Source organism: Phascolarctos cinereus, unplaced genomic scaffold (assembly GCF_003287225.1).
Source record: "Phascolarctos cinereus isolate Bilbo 61053 unplaced genomic scaffold, phaCin_HiC Scaffold_4;HRSCAF=312, whole genome shotgun sequence".
Lineage (NCBI taxonomy): Eukaryota > Metazoa > Chordata > Mammalia > Diprotodontia > Phascolarctidae > Phascolarctos > Phascolarctos cinereus.
In genome coordinates this window covers 226,876,619-226,898,840 of record NW_027555847.1, presented here as the reverse complement: position 1 = coordinate 226,898,840, position 22,222 = coordinate 226,876,619, and the positions used below count along the sequence as shown (strand labels likewise).

At 44.3% G+C, this 22,222-nt stretch overlaps 2 protein-coding genes across 4 annotated transcripts in view; one reads left to right on the top strand and one right to left on the bottom strand.

Moving 5' to 3' along the window:
• Nucleotides 1-405: 405 nt before the first annotated feature.
• On the bottom strand, nt 406-16,231 carry CPSF4 (cleavage and polyadenylation specific factor 4). 3 transcript variants are annotated; one of them, XM_021008538.2, is made up of 8 exons: nt 15,954-16,231; nt 11,229-11,279; nt 10,229-10,381; nt 8,607-8,702; nt 6,919-7,012; nt 4,697-4,769; nt 2,821-2,916; nt 406-1,340 (listed from the first exon to the last, which is right to left on the bottom strand). In XM_021008538.2, exons 1-8 carry the CDS (start codon nt 16,054-16,056, stop codon nt 1,272-1,274), a joined length of 735 nt encoding a protein of 244 aa, XP_020864197.1. In that variant the 5' UTR covers nt 16,057-16,231; the 3' UTR covers nt 406-1,271. The 3 variants fall into 3 exon arrangements, with proteins under 3 accessions (XP_020864197.1, XP_020864198.1, XP_020864196.1); XM_021008539.2 differs by having other exon boundaries at nt 2,821-2,913; XM_021008537.2 differs by having other exon boundaries at nt 2,821-2,991; nt 15,954-16,230.
• Nucleotides 16,232-16,445: 214 nt separating this feature from the next.
• PTCD1 (pentatricopeptide repeat domain 1) overlaps nt 16,446-22,222 on the top strand; it is a 17,714-nt gene continuing 11,937 nt past the window's right edge. Inside the window, 3 exon segments of the mRNA XM_021008536.2 lie at nt 16,446-16,604; nt 17,717-18,272; nt 21,300-21,440. Coding sequence (XP_020864195.1) covers nt 17,769-18,272; nt 21,300-21,440 — 645 coding nt within the window. The 5' untranslated portion in view covers nt 16,446-16,604; nt 17,717-17,768.

Genomic DNA, 22,222 nt, shown 5'->3' with positions numbered 1-22,222 from the left:
GATTCAATGGTTGGTACGGCCCTGAGGTGTATTAGTTTGATAGCATCTTGAAAGTGTTGTTATATGCAAAGAAAACAATATACCATAAAACTATTATAAATTGGTTAAGTACAGATCTGAAAGAGTAAGTTTTGAGTAAAGCACCATCAGCAAATAAAGGAAAATGCAGAAAGGAGGAATAGTTTTATCTGCAGGTTTTGGGGGGGAAATAGCTAAGATGAAGTAGATAGCTATCTAAATAGATCAAAATACCTTAAATATCTTCAATGTACAAGTTAACACGTGTATATTATACTTACTATACCTTTGACCTGTAAGAGACTCCAGAATACTGTAAGAAAAATCTATAAGAGATTTGTCTGCCCCACCTACAATAGCTACTGTAAAAGACCATATATGAAGCAATAATTTTTTAAAAAGGCTTTAATCAAAATCATAAAAATTGTTGCAATTAAACTTTCATAGGCCCGTTTTCCCTGAAAATTGCATTTGACAGTTTCACAGAGTTTGAACAGCATATTCAGTTACATGGTGGTAACATACGTACAGGGGAGATACATTTTCTTGCCAACTGGGTCATCAATTAAAACAGATAACCTGTGGCTCTGACTACTTAAGTGTCCTGTGGAGTTGTACTCAGTGTTGTCTAATTAAACTGACACCCCAAGCAGAAATATACCCCAATCGAAATGAGCACCTCTGACTCAGAGGCTTTGCATCCTTCCTTTGAACTGCTGTTTTACTTCTGGCTGCTTGGACCAGCGTGAGGCAAAAATCAAGTTTCCTATAAGGGCTGACTACTGTATCATAGGCATTCCTTCTGGATTCAGTAGAAAGCCAGGTTTTGAGTGACATAAGAGACCCTACCTTCTTACTCAGGTCATCAGGTCAGAGACCACAGAAGGCCACTTGTCTTTCAAATACATCACTAACAACCAAGTCTTTAACAAATGGGCTTGTTGGGTTCAATAACAGGTATGTGACACCAGCTGAGGGCATCACCCTCAGGGGCACCAAGTAGCATATTTCTTTTTTAAAAGAAAACAAAATGATAGGGAAACTAGCAACCCCTAACCCTCAAAAAAATGTTTAGGGAAAAAAAAACCCTTCAGCCAGCCTCTAACCCTAGTTTTGTCAACATTGGCATTAAACAATTAAGTCACAGATCCAAAGGACAGTGGTAGGATGATTCTCCCCAGCACAATAGCTATGGAGGAGAAAAATGGCTCCTCAGGCAACTTGCTCTTGGAACTGTCTTTGGCGCACACACATCATTGTCCACTGAGAAAAGCCAAATGTCCTTTGGTGCATCTGTTGGCATAATGTCCTTTTTCGCCACACTGGAAACAGTGGGAAGAAAGAATATTTTCAAACTCTGACACATCCATAAATATCACACAGGATCATTTAAATATTTTTGGACTTTTTCAACAGGAAAGGAAGTTTTAGAAACGATAGAATAAAAAGTCCCAAATATTATGGAAGATATTTGAGGAGACCAAGTATTGTAGTAGACAAAACCAAGAACCTGTGGGATCTGTTCCTACCTCTATTACCTTCTGCAGGATGGGCCAGTTACTTACCTGAGGCCCAGGAGACCAAATCAAAAAGTTCTTGGCTGGATAAGATGGGGAAGAGACTAGAAAATGTGAGGAGCCCCCAGGGACTGAAAAAAAAAGACTAGACACATGTTGAGCTGATGGTAACCCAAGAACAAGTCTCTCTCTTCATAAATCAGGCAGGTCTGCTTTCCTCTTAACTCTTCTGACTAGCTGAAGGAGAGCTATGACTGTGGTCATGCTCTGTGAGGCAGAGGGAGAAGAGTTGTCTCCCTTCCTCCAAAGTATTTTACCTTCTAGAAGAAACTTGGTTCTTGTTCGACCTTGGCTGACCACCAAATAGCTACAACATTATACTGCTTAAAATCCCTGACCTGGGTCCCCTCTGGCAATCAATGACTTTTCACTGTGAAAGGGATGAAAAACAGATCTGATGTGGTCTGGCAGTAGTGTGAAGGGGGACAAGTGAAAGAGGCCCTCAATAATCCACAAATTAGAGCCTGTGAATATTGACTCTACTAGGCTCATCTCCTAACTTCACTTCCGTCTGTTTTTCTCCATTTACTAAATTTCTTCCAATCTTTTAAAGCATGACCTTTGCCAACTCTTCCTGATTCTGCACACCCCCATCCCACCACGTTGGTAATGACCCTTCCCAACTTCAGACTTGATATAGCACTTTGCTTGTACTACTTACATATTATTCTGCATTAGTTATTCATATGTATTACACACCTCCAACTAAACTGAACTCCAAGGGCAGGGATGTTTTAGCTAAACTTGGTATATTCCCTCACAGCCAGGCACAACACTGTACCAAGTAGGCACCTAATACATGATAATAAAACTCAGCAAAGACAGCCGTTTCTTTGGAGGTGGTAGCACAGCGTAGGAGATAGAGAGGAAATGAATTTGGGTCCTAATGTTGTCATTACCTAGCTAATATGACCTCTGCTTCCTTTCGCTGTGTGAGCCTCAGTTCCCCAATCTGTACAAGGAAGGGGCTGAAGATGAGCTTTAAGGTCCTCTATAATTCTAACGTGATTCTGTGAATCAAAACAAATCAGTTCTGGCCTAGTAGTCTGGGGGTCACCAATGATCTTCACATTCCAATAACATTTTTAAGTTTACAAAGCTGACTGACAGTCACATTAATCCTGTCCTCATGCCTCCTGGAAAACTACTGCAAAACTACTACGTTTCTCAAGCATGCTCAAGTCATTTGACTTCAGCCCCCAACCAAACACCCAGCCATCCTTACCTTGTAACAGGTGACCTGCTCCAACGGCCGGGGTCCCCTGTTGCCCACGTTGTTGTTTTGAGACTGCATGACCCCAATGACCTGCGGGGTTCTCTGCTGATTGGGAGAAGAGTTCTGACTCGTTAACTGGATCAAGGAGGACGACCTTTGTAATGGTGGATTGTTATTTTGCTGGAAAGAGTTACACAACACGGTTTTACTGAGGAAAACACGTGCACATGTACTTTTCAAAGAGGGGGAGGGAAGGGATAAAAAGGATGGGACTTCTTCCAGGCTGAAGCCAGCAGGGAGAAGGAATTCTGCTGTCAGGCTCAGTGGAGCAAGCAAAAGAAAACAACAAAAAAGAAAAAAACGGTGAAATGAGTTCTCAACCATACATATACAGAATAAAGTCACCAAAAAATAAAAAGTCAAGACAAAGGAAATCTCCAGGACAAACTAGCATCTTAAGTCATTTCTGGAGTTCTGGTTTTCAATTGTGATTAACATAGCAGATGGTTATTAGGCCATGCGATATAAGGGAAGAAAAACTAGACTGGGGCGGTAAGGGTAATGGGGTACGGAAATTACCAATAAATTACTGTGCAACCTCAGACAGGTTATTCATAACCACCTCTGGGGGCTCCCGGGTTTTTTTTTTTAACCTATAAAATGAAAGGGGTTGGACCAGATGATATAAGGTCCCTCAAGCTCTGCCATTTTAGGTCTATACTGACAGACCGACAATGTTTTTGACCAGGGCTCTATGTGAAAATTCCATATCTCCGAGAAGTCACTTAAGGGTAAGATGGGGCCCCAAGGGGAAAAGCCCGAAAAGGCATGGATCTCTGACAGTAAATTCATGGGTTGGTTCTGAGCATCTTACACATGGAATTCCAGCATCAGAAAGGCTCTCCAAGGTCATCCAGGCCATTCACCCACTGGAATAACCATCCCTAAGCCAAGGATCTCCAATTTTTTCCCAATGAGGAAAAAAATGATCTCCAAATCTAATGATTGCTCCAAGAAGGTTAGGGAGTACTAAGAGTACAGATCATGGAGAAAGGTGGAAGCAGCCAGCCAACTCTATTCTCAGATCCCATAAAAGCTGTAAAGAGAGGGCGTGCTGGCAGCAGGATCCAAACAATAACAACCAAGTTAAGATTTCAAGATCAAACAGGCTAATCAACCTAAGTGCCCTAAGCCGTCCTGGCCAGATCTCCATGTGAATCTGAAAAGATCTCCACAGAAGGCCACTTCACAAATTTTCCTTGGTTCCAATACCAAATCCAGTGTCTATTACCCTCTCTGGACACAAGCATTTACACACACATGCACCCCTATTAGAAGGCTGGACAAATCCTGTTAGCTTTATTCTTCCTTCTAGCTTCTCTCACATAGCTCCCCTCAGATGAGGGGAAAATGTGAGGAGAAAAGGAGCTATTTGTATTTCTTGACCTCAGCCTATCTCCTCTCTGTACTCACACTGGTGCCACCAAGGTCTTCTCTGCTCACAAACCCTGGCACCTCAGTTATTTCTGTCTTTAGGCAGGAATATAAGTTTTGAGACCTGAATACAAAAGCCAAGCCGAGAGACTAAAGTTTAGCCCTTATTGAGACTGCTGACATAAAAACTATCCCAACACTAGAGCATTTCAGCTCTGGAAGATAATCCAGATGCTTCAGGCTCTACAAACTGGTTGGTGGAAAATTGAAGACTTTTTTCCTCTAACTCACACCCTCTTCCTCTCAACCTAAAGTGCCCCAACCCTACACATATTCAGACTGAGGAATAACACCTTCATGTTCCCATGAAGCAGTTTCTGAATCTCATTAGAAGCTGACTTTGAGGAAGACAATGCTGCTTCCCTACAGCAAAGGGTGAGGGGTACAGTACCTTTGCCTGAGGCTGTGTCTGTTGAGGCAGGGGTGGCTGTTCTGTGGTCCCCATGGGCAATTCAAATCGAGGGCTGGTTAGCAGGCACAAATACAGAGACACACAGAGAAAAGCAAACAATTCAGTCCTCAAGTCTGGCTCTCTGGACAGTCCCATCAATGGGGTAATCATAGTCTACTCTTCCTCCCAGTCTGGGCTCAGTGGCCAAGATGCTCAAGGACATTAAGAAAGCCCATATGAAGGACCCCCTTCTCTGCCCCTCCTACCATGCTTTCCAGATCTACTTCAAGCTCTACCTCCTCAGACAACTTCAGCCAGAGATATCCCCATCCTCAGACCTCCCACTTACTATCTGTATCACTCACTAGGCATTTACTGTTTTCTCATATATGCGTGTCTTCATTCTCTGCCTACATTGTAATAAGCTCCTAGAATTCAGGAACTGTCTTCTTTTTTGTATCTTCCCTAAAGCTTACCACAAAACTTTACAAATAATTCTTAGTAGCATGGTATAGTGTAATGAGCACTCAAAATCAACAGAAACCTGGACTGAAATCCCACAAGACAAGTGACTAGCTACGTGAGTATGGGCAAATGTTTGATGAGCTTCAGTTTCCTCATCTGAAAAGTGGGTATGTAAAATGAAAGCATTATCATAAGGATCAAATGAAATGTGTGAAAAGTGTGAGTGCAAGTCGGGACGACCTGAGTTCAAATCTGGCCTCAGACACTTGACACTTACTAGCTGTCTGACCCCAGGCAAGTCACTTAACCCTGACTGCCTCACCAAAAAGCAAAAAAAAAAAAATGAAAGAAAAAGAAAAGTGTAAGTGCAAAGCACTTTATAAATGTCAGCTATTATTATGGTCAGTACCCTAGAAATCCTTTTTTTTTGACACCCAAAAAGCAAAGAGCCCATAGGTCCACCTCAGTAACCACAGGGTGTCAGTTTTACTACCTTCACTACGTGAAGAGAGATACTGGGAAGTGTGTGGTGGGGAGGGGGGCAGGGAATAGGGAAGATGCCTCCAGACACTGGCATGCTGAAAGAATACCTGGGAGCTAACTTTGGGATTCTAAAGGTTTAGTACATTGTCTTTTACCACTGTGCCCACCAACAATAGGGTCCTGCAGAATTTCACTAGCTCTCAGTTAGTCTATCCCCAAAATAGCTCTATTTGGAAAAAAAATAAAAGTAAATGAAAAAAAAATTTTTTTTTCGGTAACATGAGCCTCCTCTCTCAGAGTCCCAGACCCTGGTAGCACTCCACATTCCACAATCTGCTCCTAGGAAGTGCTAAAGAACAGGCTTAATATGTACCTCTCTGCAGAGGTAGGAAGCTATGGGTATGGAAAAGATACTGTCAGACACTGATGTATTAGTTGGTATTCTGAGCTGCTTTTTCCCTTTGGGAGTGGAGTGGAGAGAGGAGCTATTTATTCAGAAATGAAGGGGATGTAAAAACCAAAGATATCAACACAAAGAATTTTTTTTAAAAAAAGGATTTGATAAACTCAACTAAGCTAAGGATAACAGGTAAGATTCAAAAGTGTTTATCTCAAGGATATTTTACAATTTATCAGGGTACCAAAGCCATTCTGCAAAGGTAACAAGCTAAAAAGGTAAAATTTCAAGCATATAACCATGGGTGGCAGGCATAGTACCTAGAAGTGGGTGGCTCCTGTGCTCCTGAATTATATCACAAAGAGAGCTAGGTAGCTACCTGTGTGTAAGGCAAATCCTGGCCCAAATATTCCACCTGTAAATATTTTTAAAAGAAATTTCTAGTGCTATACTGCCATGAAAGGACTTGTCAGAATGGGCCTGGACACCCTTCAAGTCCCCCAAGAGAGACCACCGTTAATAGCTAATGTACCTGAACCAAAGGTGTCTGATCCTATCTAGCTTTCTAACATCTAGCATAGCACGTTGCACAAACTCTCCCGGGAGATCTAAGAAACTAACACAGTTTCTTAGACAGTATTAGTGAGCTCCCAGGCAGTAGGCCTTTGGGCAGATGTTTAATGACCACTTGTAGGGGAACTCTCGGTCAGGCTGAATGGGATCAACCCTGAGCTCCAGTGATTTGGCCAAGATTCTGGAATTCTCTCTCCATGACCAGTTTTAATTCAGACAAGCAAATTTCCGCCTAACCTGAGCTTTGACTATTGGGTCAAGACATGTAGGGGAGGAAGGATACGAAGACTGAGAAAATACTCACTGCATGAATTTACAGGAAGGCCCTTCTGGACAGAATCCGACAAGGTAATTCACACAAATGACTCTTCTGGTATGCCTGTGCCTGCAGAGAGGACCTGAAAAATCAAGTAGGATAGAGCCCTACATTCCTCAAAGTGAAAAAACTGGGGTACTTCCAAAACCAGGACCAGTCCCAGGAAGACCCTAAACAAGTCTTCACTGCACATCTCTCCTTCCCCCAGTTTTCAACACAGATGAAATGTGACAAAATTCAAAAGGATATTCTTCAAAAGAAAATGAAGGCAATGAAACATCCAAGGGGAACGATAATCTTAGTGTATGCCATGTATGCAAGAGGAGGATGGAGTTACTACTAAGCAATCAATAGGGGCTGTTTTATCTTACTTGTGTTCATTTCATGGACAAGAGCAATATGAGACTTTCATATATTTTCCAGCACCCCAATCAATGCCTGGCCATTTGCCTTATTAATTTCAATTCAATTAGCATTTATTAAGCTTCTATTCTAAGGCACTATTCTAAGCCATGGGTAATATAAAGACTAAATGGAAATCAATCCTTACCCTTAAGGAGCTTCCATTCTCCTAGGGCAAAAGTTCTTAACTTCTCTTTGTTTCATGGGTTTTCTCTGTAATCTTATGTATTTTATGCATCTAAATTTTTTTTTCTAAAAGGGATCTATGACACACAAAAAATTAAGAAGCCCTGGACCAGGTGGATACATTTAAACAAACAAATATAATCTGAGGAGGGAGAGAATATAGACAACCAGAAGGTTCAGGAAAAACCCCCTGCAGGAAGTGGCACTAGAGGAAGCTTTTAAGGAAGCTAATGAATGAGAGGTGGTAGTAAGGAGGGATGTACCCTGTGGGGAGGCATCCTGTGCAAGGCACCAAAGCAAGGAAGGCCAAGATTAGGAAACAGCAAGTAGGGCCAGCTTAGCTGGAAGGTAAAATTCATGAAGCAAAGTAACGGAAAATAAATCTGGAAAAATAGGCTGCAGCTAACCTGCAAGGGGTTTTAAATGCTTAACAAAGGAGTTTGTATTTTCTCCTAGAGGCAACAGAGAGTCAACAAAGATTCTTAAGCAAGAAAGTGACATGGTCAGACTTCTGCTTTAGAAAGATGATTTGGCCGGCTGCAGAGGACAGATCAGAGAGGGAAGAAGCAGGGAGACCAATGGGGGTATTACAATAATTAGGAGCATCTGAACCAGGGTGGTGGCCATGCAAGTAGAAAGAAAGTTAGAATTAACAGCACTTAATAACTGCCTGGAAATAGGGGATGAGAGAGAATCCAGAGTACAGGATGACTCTGAGGTTGTAACCCTGGGCGACTGGCAGAACACCTCTGCCAAGGCTTAATCCCAAAGGGGTGAAGCAGAACAGAAATCACAAGCTAAGTAGCCCCAAACTGATCAGAGTGGGGGAGGGAAGGAAGCCCAAAAAGATCAACACCACTGCTGAACCACTTCTACTGACGTGGCTGGTAACCGAATGAGTCTTGCTCTGAGATCTGAACTGCAGGCCCAAGGTTTTCTCCTATCACTTCTGCCCTAGATGTGCAAGTGGTGCTATTAACCCCTGCCCTTAGACTAGGTTAATGTCACTAATCAGCAGAGGGTTTGGTAGGGCAAAGGATGCTACCTTTAACTTTTTCCAGAGCAAACTCACGTCTCCATGGACTTACCATGTTTGCAGAAGCCTCGGTCATACCAAGGGCAATCTTTGATCTTGGATTCCGGGTCAATGTGGAGAAAGGGACATTCTTTGTTACTGCACTCCCCTGAGCAGAAGTCCAAAGACAGGCATGTCAGACAGCTCAAAAATCACAGGGCGAGAGGACAGGGGAAAGAACTACAAATGGCAAAGGATTGAAGAATCCCTCAGAATACTCAAAATTGGCTTGCAAAAGAGCATGAACCACATTCTGTCTCTCAGCCTCTAGACCCACTCTGGTCCCCACAAACATGAACACCCCACCTCATGCTTCCCTTCAGGCCTAAGTTCCCGTGGGCCCACACTCACTGCACGAGGTAGGAAGAGGCCCCTGGCCATCTGTTGCTGCTTCACCACCTTTGTGAAGTGGCAACCCCTATTCCCATGCTAGAAGGGAACTTGGGCCATGTGGTCAATGCTCAAAAAAAAAGGCAAGAACTTAGAACTCCTGGATCCAATTTCCATCTGCTACCACTTTGTATTTTTTCACCACTGTGAAAGAAGACACCTGAGTCTATCCTTATGTAAAATGAGGATTGCAGTGCCTCTGAAAAAATTATCATCATCAATAGCCTCAACAATACGTTTGGAGTTTGTCTCTTCAAGCACTGTGATACATAATTATTCACATTTAAAGCGTACTGCCTCCTCTGATGATAGGATATTTTAAAACTTCATAAGGCCTCCACATGGCTAAGCTGGCATTTAGATGGCACACCACAGCTTTCCAAACCCAGAGCGGGACCATCAATGGGAGAGGAAAAGGAAGGGAGATAGACCTTTATGAAGCTCTCTCCTTTCTAAGGGATTCCATCTGCTCAGGCCTTTCAGCCCATACCCTACCAACCAGGGAAACCGTAACTGGGAAACCCACCTCTGGAAAGAGGCAGCCCAATGGAACCAGACATTCACATATTTGTAAAATATTCCTCTACCAAATCCCCAATGGCAGCCCAGAAATGCTGTGCATTCCCACTAACTCTAGGCAGCTACCTTTATGGACTATGGCAATTATAGTGAGCTACGATGTACCTCTGGAATAAAGACCACATGGCACCAGCTGTGATTTCAGCATTCTCCCAAAAACAGGTACTAGGAGGGCTCTGCTATTCAATGGCCACAAGCCCTCATATTCCTGGCCACAGGTCAAGGAATCTGAGGTCAGAGGGCAACTAATCTTTAGAGTCCTCCAAAGTCCTTCCAGGTGCTAAGACACCAGGAACTGAGCCTCAGGTGGAAGAAAACAATCAAGGAGCTGACTGGGTCCAACTGATTGCTGCTTCAGAAAAATGAGATTTAATGGGAGTGGCAGACACTAGTATTAATAGGAAAGATAACCCACAAAGTGGTCAGCAAGGCACTAGCTAAGTCTGTACTACAAAGCTAGAGACACACAGCAGTTTAGGACTAAGTGCAGTCCCAGCTTTGGTACTCTGATCAATTCACCGTGAGTCTTTCTGACCTTTCTGACTCAGTTCTCCCACCAACAGCTACTGAAGCCCATGCTGATTTGAGGGGCGAAGGTTCAAAGAGACACAGAATGGAGGCTGAGTGGCCTTGCGCTCCTGCGCCTGGCCTGGCCACACCCTTTACCGAATTTGGAGTAGAAGTAACACTCAGGCATCTTGGTCATATCATACTCGTGCAGGAATTCGCACTGGTCTCCCTTCTTGCACAGTCCTCGAAGCCAGTGTTTGCACACAACAGTCTTCTCGCCACTAATGTGACGGAACGGGCACATCCCCCCTGCCAAACGAGACCAAGACATTAGTGGGTGGGGTGCGGTGGGGTGCACCGCACCCTCCTCCATGTCCAGCCAACACGCTAACTCAAGGGCAACGTCAAATGATCCTAAAGGATGTCTAAGCTTTGCTGACATCAAAGTACCCTAGGATTTACACCCCCATCTCCTTTCAACTATTCCTCAAAGGATATTGGGGGGCAGTGGAGTGGGAAAAGCCAGAGGGTTTTCCCTGTTGCTAAGTCACTCAGGCAAGTCCCTTAACTTTTGCTTCTTATTTTTGTCATTAGTAAAAGGGGAAGGATGCTCGCCCTGCCTGCTGTGCGGATCAAATGAGATGACAAGTGAAAGCACTTGGAAGAAAACAAGATGCTCCTACATAAGTGAGTTGGTAACAGGATTTTGCCAATGAGTAATAAGCAGGCTGTATTAGATAACATACAGCTCTGTCCATATGACAAGACTAGCCATCAGGATTCAACACCAAAGACCAAGCCAGATGCTCCCTCTACTTCAGGACAGAGAAGCTGTCCAGCTCAGTCAGAGTGTCCTTAGTTACATCCCATATTTTAGGGTTAGTGGCCTGCCTCTCAGAGAAGAGCAAAAGGTTAGTGCAGACAAGCAATATGCTGAACAAATCAGAACTGAATCTAAACCCCAATGTACCCAATCATCCAGGGGACCAGAATTCGGGGGGCAAAAAAGAGTATGTGCCAGAGACTGCATCACCTGCTTACTTCTGTCACTTGTAAAAGGGGAATAACACTTCCCTTGCCTACCTCAGAGGGCAGACTAGCAAGTCTAAACCCAGGGACAGGGAAATAAATGGCCCAGGACCTCCGGAGTCTTTACCTTTTCCACAGGCAGCTTTCAAAAAAAATTCACAGACAGCAGCCCCCGACTCTGTGAAGAGGAGAAATACCAAACAATGTTTATCTGACAATGTGTCAAAGGCCATTTGCCATAAGCTCCCTCTTGTTTCCTCTCTACATCTAAAACCCTTTGAAATCACTTCTTGTTCCCTCCTCACTCCTCCTGGAATCTAGATTCCAGTTATCTGATGAATTGATAATCTTTCCCCTTGCCACTCCAAACCCTCTACATCCATCCTTGGTCCCCATCCCTTTCTGTCTCCTCTAACATACTGCCCCCACAATTATTCCCCCCTCCCAATCTCCAATCTCTCTATCCACCCTTGCTGCCCACACACCTACAAGTCTCCCCATTTTTTTTTAAGGCAACTGGGGTTAAGTGACTTGCCCAGGGTCATACAGCTAATAAGTATCAAGTATTTGGTCTGAGGCCGGATTTGAACTCAGGTTCTCCTGACTTCAGGGCCAGTGTTCTATCCACCGCGCCACCTAGCTGCCCCAAGTCTCCCCATTATTAAAACTCTCAAATGGTCTTATCCCTTCAAGTTATCATCCTATATGCCCCTTCCCTTCTACAGCCTAACTCCTAGACAAAGCTGTCTAGCATCACTGCCTCCATTTCTTTCTTCTCATTTCTCTATGCTTTGCAAGCTGGCTCCTGCTCTAATCACTCAAATGAAAATGCTCTCTCCAAAGCTACCAATGATCCCCTCATTATAAAATCTAATGGCTTTTTCTCATTGTTGAGGCCTCCTGATCTCTCTTTGCAGCATCTGTCACTGTTGACCACTCTCTCCAGGATAATGTCTCCTCTTTGGGTTTTAATGACACTGTTTGCTCTTCATTTTCCTCCTATCTGACCACAGGCTCAGTCTCCTTTGCTGGATCGTCATCCATGTCACACCCTCTGACTGTGATGCAACTTCATCAGCTCCTACGGGTTTAACTATCATCTTTTTGCAAATGAGTCCTGGACCCACAAATCCAGCCTTACTCCCTTTTCTGAGCTCCAGTCCTGGATCACCAATTCATTCCTAAACATTCAAAACAGACATCTAGAAGACATCTCAGACTTACCGTACCCAGACAGGACTCATGATCTTTCCCTCCCAAACTCATCTCTTTCCAAACTTGCCCATTACTGCTGAGGACACTTACCACTCTTCTAGTCACCGGGGTTCTCAGGCTCTGAATGACCCCTGACCCCTCACTAGCTTACGCCTCTCAGCCACATATTGTCAATTCCACCTCCACAGCATCTCTCACATCCACCCCCTTCCCTTGACTCCCACGGCCACCAGCCGTGTGGGGATCCTCAGCGTGTCTGCTAGGACACTTCCATAGCCTCCCAACTGGTCTCTCTACCTCACTCTCTCCCTTGTCCTGCCCAACTTCCACAAAGCTGCCAAAGTGACATTCCTAAAACACAAGTCCGACCATTGGCACTCTCATAAATTCCAGAGCTCCTTATAACCTGTAGAATTAAACACAAACTCTTCCATCTGGCATCCTTTCACAACCTGGCTCCAACCTACCTTTCCAGACTTAAATGTTACTCCTCTTCACATATTCTATAATTCAGCCAAACTGGCTTTCTTGCTATTTCTCCACAAACTACAGTGTACCTTTAAGCCTTTGCAGACTGCCTCCTGAGCCCAGAACGCACTCTGTTCTCACGTATGCCTCTTAGAATCCCACATTCCCTTCAAAACTCAGCTTTCACTGCCTTATACACAATGCCTTTCTTGATCCCCTCAGAAGCTAGTGCTTTCCCAAAAAACTACTTTTGATTTACTTTGTATATACTTTGTATAAATGTACACACTGGGAGGTGGGGGAGGGCATGGCAAGTTTCACTTCTGCCTCTGTATCCCCAGATAATAGGACATAGTAGGTGCTTAATAAATGTGCTGACATTTCATTTTACTCCCTTTCACACACTGTATTCTAGTCAGACTGGCCTGCTTTGGCTGGTCCCTGTATGGGACATTCCATTTCCTATTTCTATAACTTTATACAGAAAGTCACCCAAGTGTAGAATGCACATAGCCTTCTGACTTCCCTGCCTAGCTGAATCCCTCATTTCCTTCAAAGAGGGCTTAGGTGCTTGCCTTCTGAAATTGAAAGCAGTCCCTTTCATTAGTAAAGTGCTCTGAATATCAAGAAGTTTTTCTTCATGTTGAGCTCAAATCTATCTCTCTGTAACCTGAGTTCACTGTCCTCCTAACAACCCAGACTGCTTTTCTTTCATTAAACTTCAAAGGCTTTTTGAAATGGCCTTCAATTCCAAAGGCATTCTGAAGCTTTTGAAAGGGAAGGGCTTATGTTCAGACATTTTGCTTTGAGGTCTTTTTTAAGTATCAACAAAAAAGTGATCCAGAAATTTAACATTCAAAAGTTAAAAGATTAAAGCTGCCACTTTCCATAAAGACTGAAGGTTATATTTGAGAATAAGACTAGCATTCTGAGCCTCACAAAGTTTCTCACCCACCACCCAGACCTAGGGGCAACCTTTGAAGTCTGAAGAATTCACAGGGTTCACACAAAGGGTAAAGTGATCTGAACTTGGGAATTAAGAAATAATTTAGGCACAGCGTGAGAAATCTTAGCCAAGTGTTAGTGATGGTCCTGAGCAATCAATACACACGTAAAAAGCCTACTATGGTCAAGAAGGTCCTTTGCTATACACAGTGGGGTAAAAAAGTGTAAGACCTACTTCCTGTCCTAAAGAAGTTCATAATAGGAAGAGGAGCTTTGTTCCAGACAGATATAAAGATAAATAACAACATCAGGCAATTGGTAAGTAGCATAAATAACAAGCCCTGTTAAGATGTCAGAGCAGGGATCAATCCACCCAAGTTAAGAATGGCTCTTCAAGCTGTCCAAACTAAACTAGGCTTGTGGAGAGAAAGAGTAAAGAAGCTTCTTTTGTTCATCTGTTTTGTTTGGGGATGAAGGAGGGTTAGAAAGCACAGATCTTCCTGCATGAACAGGAGATGTACTTAGTACTTCCTGCGGCTCCTCAATTTTCTGCTTTGCTGTCTACAGCAACAGGAAAAGCTGCCCAGCCCAGAACCCAGTCACTGAGCTGTCCACTCAAAAGCTACAGTGCAAATTTCAAGTACCATAGCATAGACATAAAGTATTTCAGATCTGGAAGGGGTCTCCAAGGTTATCTAGTCTAACCTGCACTTGACCAGGAATCTGCCTCTACTACATCCCCCAAAAGTGATCATCTTTGAAGTCTCTGCTTGAATGGGAACTCACTACTTCCTGGTCTGGCTCAACCCATTCCACTTTGTGCCAGCTCTAATTATTGCAAAGTTTTTCTTTATAAAGGCTGAATCTGCCACTGAAGCTCCTGCAAACTCACTGTTCCTAGTTCAGGATCTTTCTTCCAAATGAAAAGCCCTCAAATACTGGGAAGCCAGCTATCTGTGTTCAGTCTTTTCTACAGTTCCTTCAACCAGAGTTCATTTACCATCCTCACGGATTAACCTTTTCTGGTCAAATTCCAATTTATCTATCTTCTTGCTAAAATGTGACACCCATAACTGAACAAAATACATCTGATAAGATCTGGACATACGGATAATTTTTTTTAACTTATTTATTAAGCAGCTACACTGCGCTATGCACTAGAGATACAAAGAGACAAAAGGATGGAAGACAACATGCAAACAAATAAATACAAAGCAAACTACACACAAGATAAATAGGGAATAATTAACAGAGGGAAGACACTTAGAATTAAGACGGGTTGGGAAAGGCTTCCTGTGAAAGTGGAGATTTTAGTAACATTGAAGTATAGGACTTCACTTTACTGGATTCTGGACAGCTCTAATTTAATAATGGAAAAACTTCTTGACACTGAACAGAAATCCCTATCTCTACAAAAGGCAGAGATGTTTGGGATTTCGTGTCCTGCCGCTGCCATTTACTAGCTGTGACCTGGGTAGTCACAACAGCCATCTGATGATTAATTTCCTGCTCATAAAATGGAGATGATAATAATTATGCTAACTCCTTGTGAGGCTGCTGTAACTATAAATACACAATATAAACCCGAGCTGCTACTGTTAACGTTGCTGCTGTTGTTATCATTCCACTCTTTGCTACTCGTTCTGCCCTGGAGGGCCAATCAAAACGACTGTAATCCCTCTTTGCGCAGCGCCAACCTTTCAAATACTAGAATGCCACTCCAAGCAACACCTCCTCCCCTCGGGTCTTTTTTTCTGCGGTATGAATATCCCCAATTTCCCCGAGTTTGGGACTCAGTGGACTCCCTGGCCTCACAATCGGGACAAGCCCACGGGGCTCCGGACAGGGGAGTTAGGAGGAAGAGGGGGAAACTAGTGGGGGGCGGGGGGGAGGGGAAAGGAAGAGGGACAGGAAGTGGGGGTGTTAGCATGAGCCAGGGGCCAACTTCAGGTGCCTGCCTGCTCCAGCCAGGTGGGCACCGTTTACACGGAGGAAGTGGCTGCCCCGAGGTCTGTCATCCGTATACGCCCTAGAAGACAAGGACGCTAGGTCTGGGGTCAGAAGACCCGGGTTCAAGTACCAGCTCGGGTTCACTTCCTGGCTGCAAGCCCCTGGGAGAATCCCACCCGTTTTAATTCGGGCCTCGACTGCCCCATCTGTCAAATGGGGGCATGAGTTCCAGCAGACGAGCCCGTGAGCGGTCGGCCGCGGCGGCCTCACTCACTGTCCATGCCGGGGAAGGGCAGAGGCTGCGCCCCCAGCTGCTGCTCCACCGCGATCTCCAGATCGAACTTGATGTGGTCCACGCTCGCGATGAGCTCCTGCATCGTGGCGGCCGGCGCGGGCCCTCCCGGGACCCGGATCGTCGTCTTCTTCTTCTTTCTCCTCCTCCTCTTTCTCTACTACAGCCCCGGACCCCCGCCCGGCCCGGCCCAGCCCGGCCCAGCCCGGCCCGGCCCGGCTCGGCCCACGCTCTCTTACTCGGACTCCTCCTCGGCCCGAGGCCGGCGCGCCACCCCGCCCCCCTCCCCGCCGCTCTTCTAGCCTCAGCCCGCCCCGCCCCCGCGGGATGCCGGGAGCGCGACCTCCGACCCCGTACCATCGGCGACCAATCGCGCGCTGGAGGAGAGGTAGGCGTGGCTTAGGGAGCCCGATGTGGACCTATCAGGTGCCGATCACGGGGGCGGGCAGCCTCGCGGGCTCTGACGTACGCTGTCACGCTGCTTCGCTCGCTCGCGTTCTCCCCGGGCTTCCTTCCGACAGCCGGCGGCGGCGGAGGGGACCGCGTGCCGGTGAGGCTTCCCTGGGGGCTCCCGGAGCGCATCTGCGCCTGCGCCTCGCGCGCGAAGGGCAGGCGGATCGGGGGGACTGCAGGGTGAGTGCCGCCGGAGAGGAGGCTTGGGGGACTGGGTTCGAATCCCGCCTCTGTCAAGTTATTCTCTTAGTGACGTGGAGGTATCTCTGCACCCCCTGAGCCCCGGCACCTCCATCTGTAAAAATAAGTCTTGGATGAGCCGGGATGGCTGACCCACCCCATTTTACAGATAGGGAAACTGAGGCCCGGAAAGACCGGACATGTCAAACATCAGCAGGTAGCAAGTGGAAGCCTCCCGGGCCTGATATCTACCTAACCCTAAAGCCAGTGTTCTTTCCACTGCATCTCGAAGGTAATACCTATTCCAGCTTCCTGGGGGTGACGAAACTCGCCTTAGGTTGTTCAGACTTCAGAAGGCTTAGAAGTCCTGAAAATTAGATTTTTCTGGCATTGGCTCCTATCCCACTCTGAATTTGAATGGGGTGAACATTAGCTTTGGAGTCAGGGGACTCAAGTTCAAATCCTTGGCTTAGCCAATTACTACTACCCTTGGACAAGTCATTTCCCTGGGTCTCAGTTTTCTCATCTGTAAAATGAGAGGGTTAGGATCCCTAAAGCTCTCACTTTTATATACACATCTATTCTCACAGCTAGGATGGGGGCCACCAGCAGCGCACTTTGACACTTTACGTTTTTGTTGGAGAGAAGTGAGGAAGACCTTAGAGCTTTATTTCCCTCCCACCCCAGGGGATTTCTTTGGCCGTGAGCAATCGGGGGAAGAATGAGCCTGGAATTGTGCTCCCTCCCCCCACACCAAAAAAAAAGAGGTGCCAGTAGTCTGAGAGGGGATGAATTTATATAATACTTTTTAAGAGGCTTTCCTCACAGCCATCCTCTAGAGTAATGCAAGTTTTATTCCCATTTTATAGGTGAGAAAACTGAGTCTCAGAGAAGTGAACTGATTTATCCAGTTCCATGCCATTTTAGGAAGTGGCATGGCCACTTCCAGGCTTCTAACTCAGGTCTAGCATCCAGGATCAATATTATTTCCACTATAGGCTAATTCATATAATTCATATAAATTCATATAAAATAATTCACATAAAAACCTTATTTGACTATGTTTGGCAGTTGCTTACTTTTTTTTTCCCTTAAATTTGAATTAACTCCAGGACCCAGACTGGATCAGTGAAAAATCCATGGTAGACAACAGCAAGAGGAGACATGAAAATCATTCAGCTGTTCTCTAGCCCATCTCTGGCAAGATCATTTGCCCTTAGACACTGTAATCCATGGGTAGGCCCCAGTGGAACTAGAAGGGTAGGTCAAGGAAAGAGGGCATTTCAGAGGGGAACGTGGCAGCTGCTTGGATGCCTGGGATGGAAGCAGCATTATGGGATGCTGAGACTATTCAGTTCTTCCCTTCCCAAACTCAATTCAAATGACTGGACCCAGAAAAAAGTAAATAGCAGCTCTGCAGAGCTCAGTGAATCATCTTCTATGTCCCAGCTAGACACAGATGGGAAGGAAGAGGAAGACTTTGGGACCCTATCTGACAAATATTCATCCAGAAAAGTGTTCCATAAAACCACAGCAGACTTTCACAACTTAAGGCTGCAAGAATATGAGAATGAAGATGAAGAGATACCGCAGAAGCGTTGGAAGGGTCGGCGGAACACCCCTCATTGGTATTTCTATCAATGCAAGAGGCTGATAAAGGAGGACAAGGTGAGTCCCCTAGCTTCTGGTTAGTGCCTATGAAAACTGTGTCTCGGATGTCAAAGACAGACACGTCACACTTTCAGAACTCTGGTTCCCACCACTCTATATGAATCTTCCCCTCCAGTCAGATTGGTTTACCCACTGAACCCTAAACACACCAAGACCCCATCCTTACATGGCATCCCCTTTGCCTTCTTCAGTTTAATTCAACAAACATTTTGGGTATCAACTGTGTACCAGGCAGCCCTGGGTAGACCAAAATAAAACAGCCCCTGCCCTCCTAGAGCCATCCTTCAAGTCTTACCTATTCATTCATTCATTCATTCATTCATTCATTCAGCATACTTATTGAATAGCTATTTTGGGCAAGGCCCTGTGCTAGGCATTGAGAAGGATGCAAGGAGAAACAAGATTCAGTCTTTGCCCCCACAAAGCTTACTGTTTTTATGGGGGCTGGGATTTGTATGCAAATCCAATATAATACTACAAGCATTTCAGTCCCTACTGTGTGCCAGGCACTATGGGAGGGTTAGAGAGGGGATAAATATCTATATAGAGCCTACAGTGTACCAGGCACTGTGCTAAGCATTTTACAAATTATGTCTCATTTGATCCTCACAACGAAGCCATTGTGACGTAAGTGTTGTTATTATCTCCATTTTATAGCTGAGGAAGCTGAGACAGACAGGTTAAGTGACTTGCCCAGGGTCATACAACTAGTAAGTATCTGAGGCTGCATTTAAACTCAGGTCTTCCTGAGTCTAGGCTCAGAGTTCTTTCCACTGCTGTCTAACTACCTCAGTTGTACTTAAGTACTGCCCTACAGTACTCTGGCAGTTCAAAGGAAGAAAAATCATTTCTATCCATAACAAGGTCCATAAACTTGGTTTTTTTTTCCTTTACTGTATTTTGATGTGTGTTTCAATATTATTGGTTTCCTTCATCGTCTTGTGTATTTTATGCATTTGAGAACATTCTTCTGAGGAGGGAGGCATGGGTTTCTTAGTGAGCCAGCGGTCCCCTGACCCTGACCTGAGCCTTCTTTATGCTAAGAGCCCCTGTGCTATGAGAACAGGGAAGGCTTCCAAGAGCTGGCATTAGAACTGGGCTCCTGAGAAGCCTTCTCTGACTCCTTCGATCCACACCTGTTTCTTCTCCTTTATGAACTGGTCTAGCACTTAGCAGAGTCCTCATTTGGCACTTGACAAATTGTTAGCTCTTTTTTCTCTATTTATTTATGTGTTATCTCCCCAGCTAGAGTGAGTGAGCTCTCTAGAGGCAGAGACTGAGCCTTATCTGCCAGGACATAATACCTCCAATGTAGTTGGCACTCAATAAATATTCATTGACCAAAATTTGTTTGAAAGAGGGCTCTGGAATGTAGCCACCAGAAGCCAGAGGTTTCTGTTGCCTCACAAGCTTTAGTGTGTCTAACCTGGGGCAAGAACAGGCACGTGGACTCTAGGAGCAGTTGCTGGACTTCCCCATAGGCTGAATTCAGCCACAGGAGAAGGGAAGAATACAATTAGCAGACAGAGAAGAACAAGTGAAGAGTTAAAGGGGTGGTCAGGTATAAAGAAAAAACCTTGGCTTTTAAATATTATGTGAGAGGGAACCAGTGAAAAGAGAGAAAGTGTCCGTGTTGTACAAGGTGAGTAGGGGGAGAAGAAAATATAAAGGCAAAAGGATTGAAAACATGGTACAGCCTAACAGATGTGGAGCAGCCCAATGTGGAAAAAACAAGAGCTGCTTTTTCAGGAGAAGACCCTCATCAGTAAATTGTCCTTGCCTCCCTTCCTCTCAGGCGAGGACAGCTGAGACTCAGAAGAGTACGGGGCGCTGAAAAAGGAAGAAATGAGGCTACTAGGGGAAATCACAGGGGTGTTAATCCAGGTGACCAAGTAAGCACACATCATGGAATGAGTGTGTGTAGGACGTGGAGTTAGAGTGAGGGGGGCCTTCTGGATTGGGCCGGCACAAAGCTGTTGTGATATCTGTCCTTTTTTCTTATTTGCTGACAGTGGAGGGCCAAGCAGATGATGGGAACCCCAGAATGGTTATTGGTGTAGCAGTGGAGGCTTCTTAGGGACATTTCTTCCCTTTACTACCTCCCTCCCTACCCCAGAGAAAATACTTTTGTATTCTAGACCAGAGCTTCTTAACCTAAGGTTAATGAACTTGGTTTTTTAAAAAATATTTTGATAAGTATATTTCAATATAACTGCTTTCATTTGTAATCTGATGTATTTTATTTGATGCATTTAAAAACATTCTTCTGCAAAACCTGGAAAGATTTACATGAACTGATGCAAAGTGAAATGAGTAGAACCAGAAGAACATTGTACACGGTAACAGCAATATTGTAAGATGATCAGCTGTGAATGACTTAGCTACTTTCAACAATGCAAGATCTAAGACAACACTGAAGGACTTAGAATGAAAAATGCTATCCATCCCCAAAGAAAGAACTGGAGTCTGAATACAGATCGAAGCATACTTTTTAAAGTTTCTTTATTTTTCTTAGGGTTTTTTTTGTCTTTTGCAACATGACTAATATGGAAATATGTTTTGTGTGACTATACATGTATAACCTGTATCAAATTGCTTGCCTTCTCAGTGAGGAGAGGGAGAGAATCTGGAACTCAAAATTTAAAAAACAAATGGTAAAAATTGTTTTTACATGTAATTGGGGGAAACAATACTAATTAAATAATTTTTTAAAAAATAAAAAATGGCAAAGAGGAACATTCTAGATAAATTTTTTTTAAAAGCATTTTTCTGAGAAAGGGTCCATATACTTTACTAGACTTCCCTTGATATGGGTCATGATACAAAAAAGGTTACCTCTGCTCTAGACCCTGTGTGTATGTGTATATATACACACACTCATGTATAATATTAATTAATCATTACTTAATAATTAATAGCAACTGATATTATAGTCATATCATATATGTATGTGTGTGTGTGTGTGTGTTAAACCAGGCCTAAACACCCTTTCCCATGTTTCTCCTTTCCTGGTGGTGCCCACAGTTGGCCGAGGCCCTGGATCTGTTCGAGAGGCAGATGCTGAAGGAGGAACGTCTCCAGCCCATTGAATGTAACTATACAGTGCTGATTGGAGGCTGTGGTCGGGTAGGCTATCTGAAGAAAGCCTTTAGGCTCTACAACGATGTGAGTATCTGGGGAGGGGAGAGAAGGAGTCTTTTGAACAAGTAAGGCTAACACAGACAGACATGCACAGCCACTCAGCTTTGGTTTAGGGGAGACTTTCAGTTCTCTCAGTATTTGAGAGACAGCAAGAAACACTGGGCTGAGAACGGTAAGCTCGTGGCTTATGTTGTGTTTTAGGGTTGGCAAAGCACTGTCCCTACTACAACGCTGTGAGGTGGATAGTACTAGTATTGTTATCCCCATTGTACAGATGAGGAAACTCATATATAACTCAATAAATATACATATATATGTGTATATATATATATATATATATACACATACATATATATATCTCTACACGCACACACAAACACATATGTCCATGCCGATGGTCATGCAGGGGTCTAGCTAATCTTAAACTTGCCACATATGAGAGGCAAAAAATGGCCTTGGTGGCTCCAGGAAAAAGGAAGGAAAAGGTATCTTCTCTCCCTCCCACTCCCACTCTCCTTCCTCTGCAGAGGTGGGAATATCAGATTTTTTTCAACATATTGATTGTTTATGTGATTTTTTCCCCTCTCTTTTTTTTCTTTTCTTCTTTCTATTAAAATTAATCTATCAATAAACATTTATTAAGTACCTACTATGTGCCAGGCACTGTGCTAAGTGCCATAAATACAAGAAGAGGCAAAAGACAGTCACTGCCCTCAAGGAGCTTACAATTTAATGGAGAAGCTAATATACAAACCGATATATATACAAAGCAAGCTATATACAGGATAAATAGGAAATAATTAACA

What these genes read in the sequence shown, in the direction of transcription:
- CPSF4 (XM_021008537.2), bottom strand. Translation starts at nt 16,056, where the DNA reads ATGCAGGAGCTCATCGCGAGCGTGGACCACATCAAGTTCGATCTGGAG. An exon ending in GCCCTTCCCCGGCATGGACA is followed by an intron (nt 11,280 to 15,953) that starts GTGAGTGAGGCC and finishes TCCTCTTCACAG; the next exon opens with AGTCGGGGGCTGCTGTCTGT. An exon ending in CCTTCCTGTAAATTCATGCA is followed by an intron (nt 4,770 to 6,918) that starts GTGAGTATTTTC and finishes CCTGCTAACCAG; the next exon opens with CCCTCGATTTGAATTGCCCA.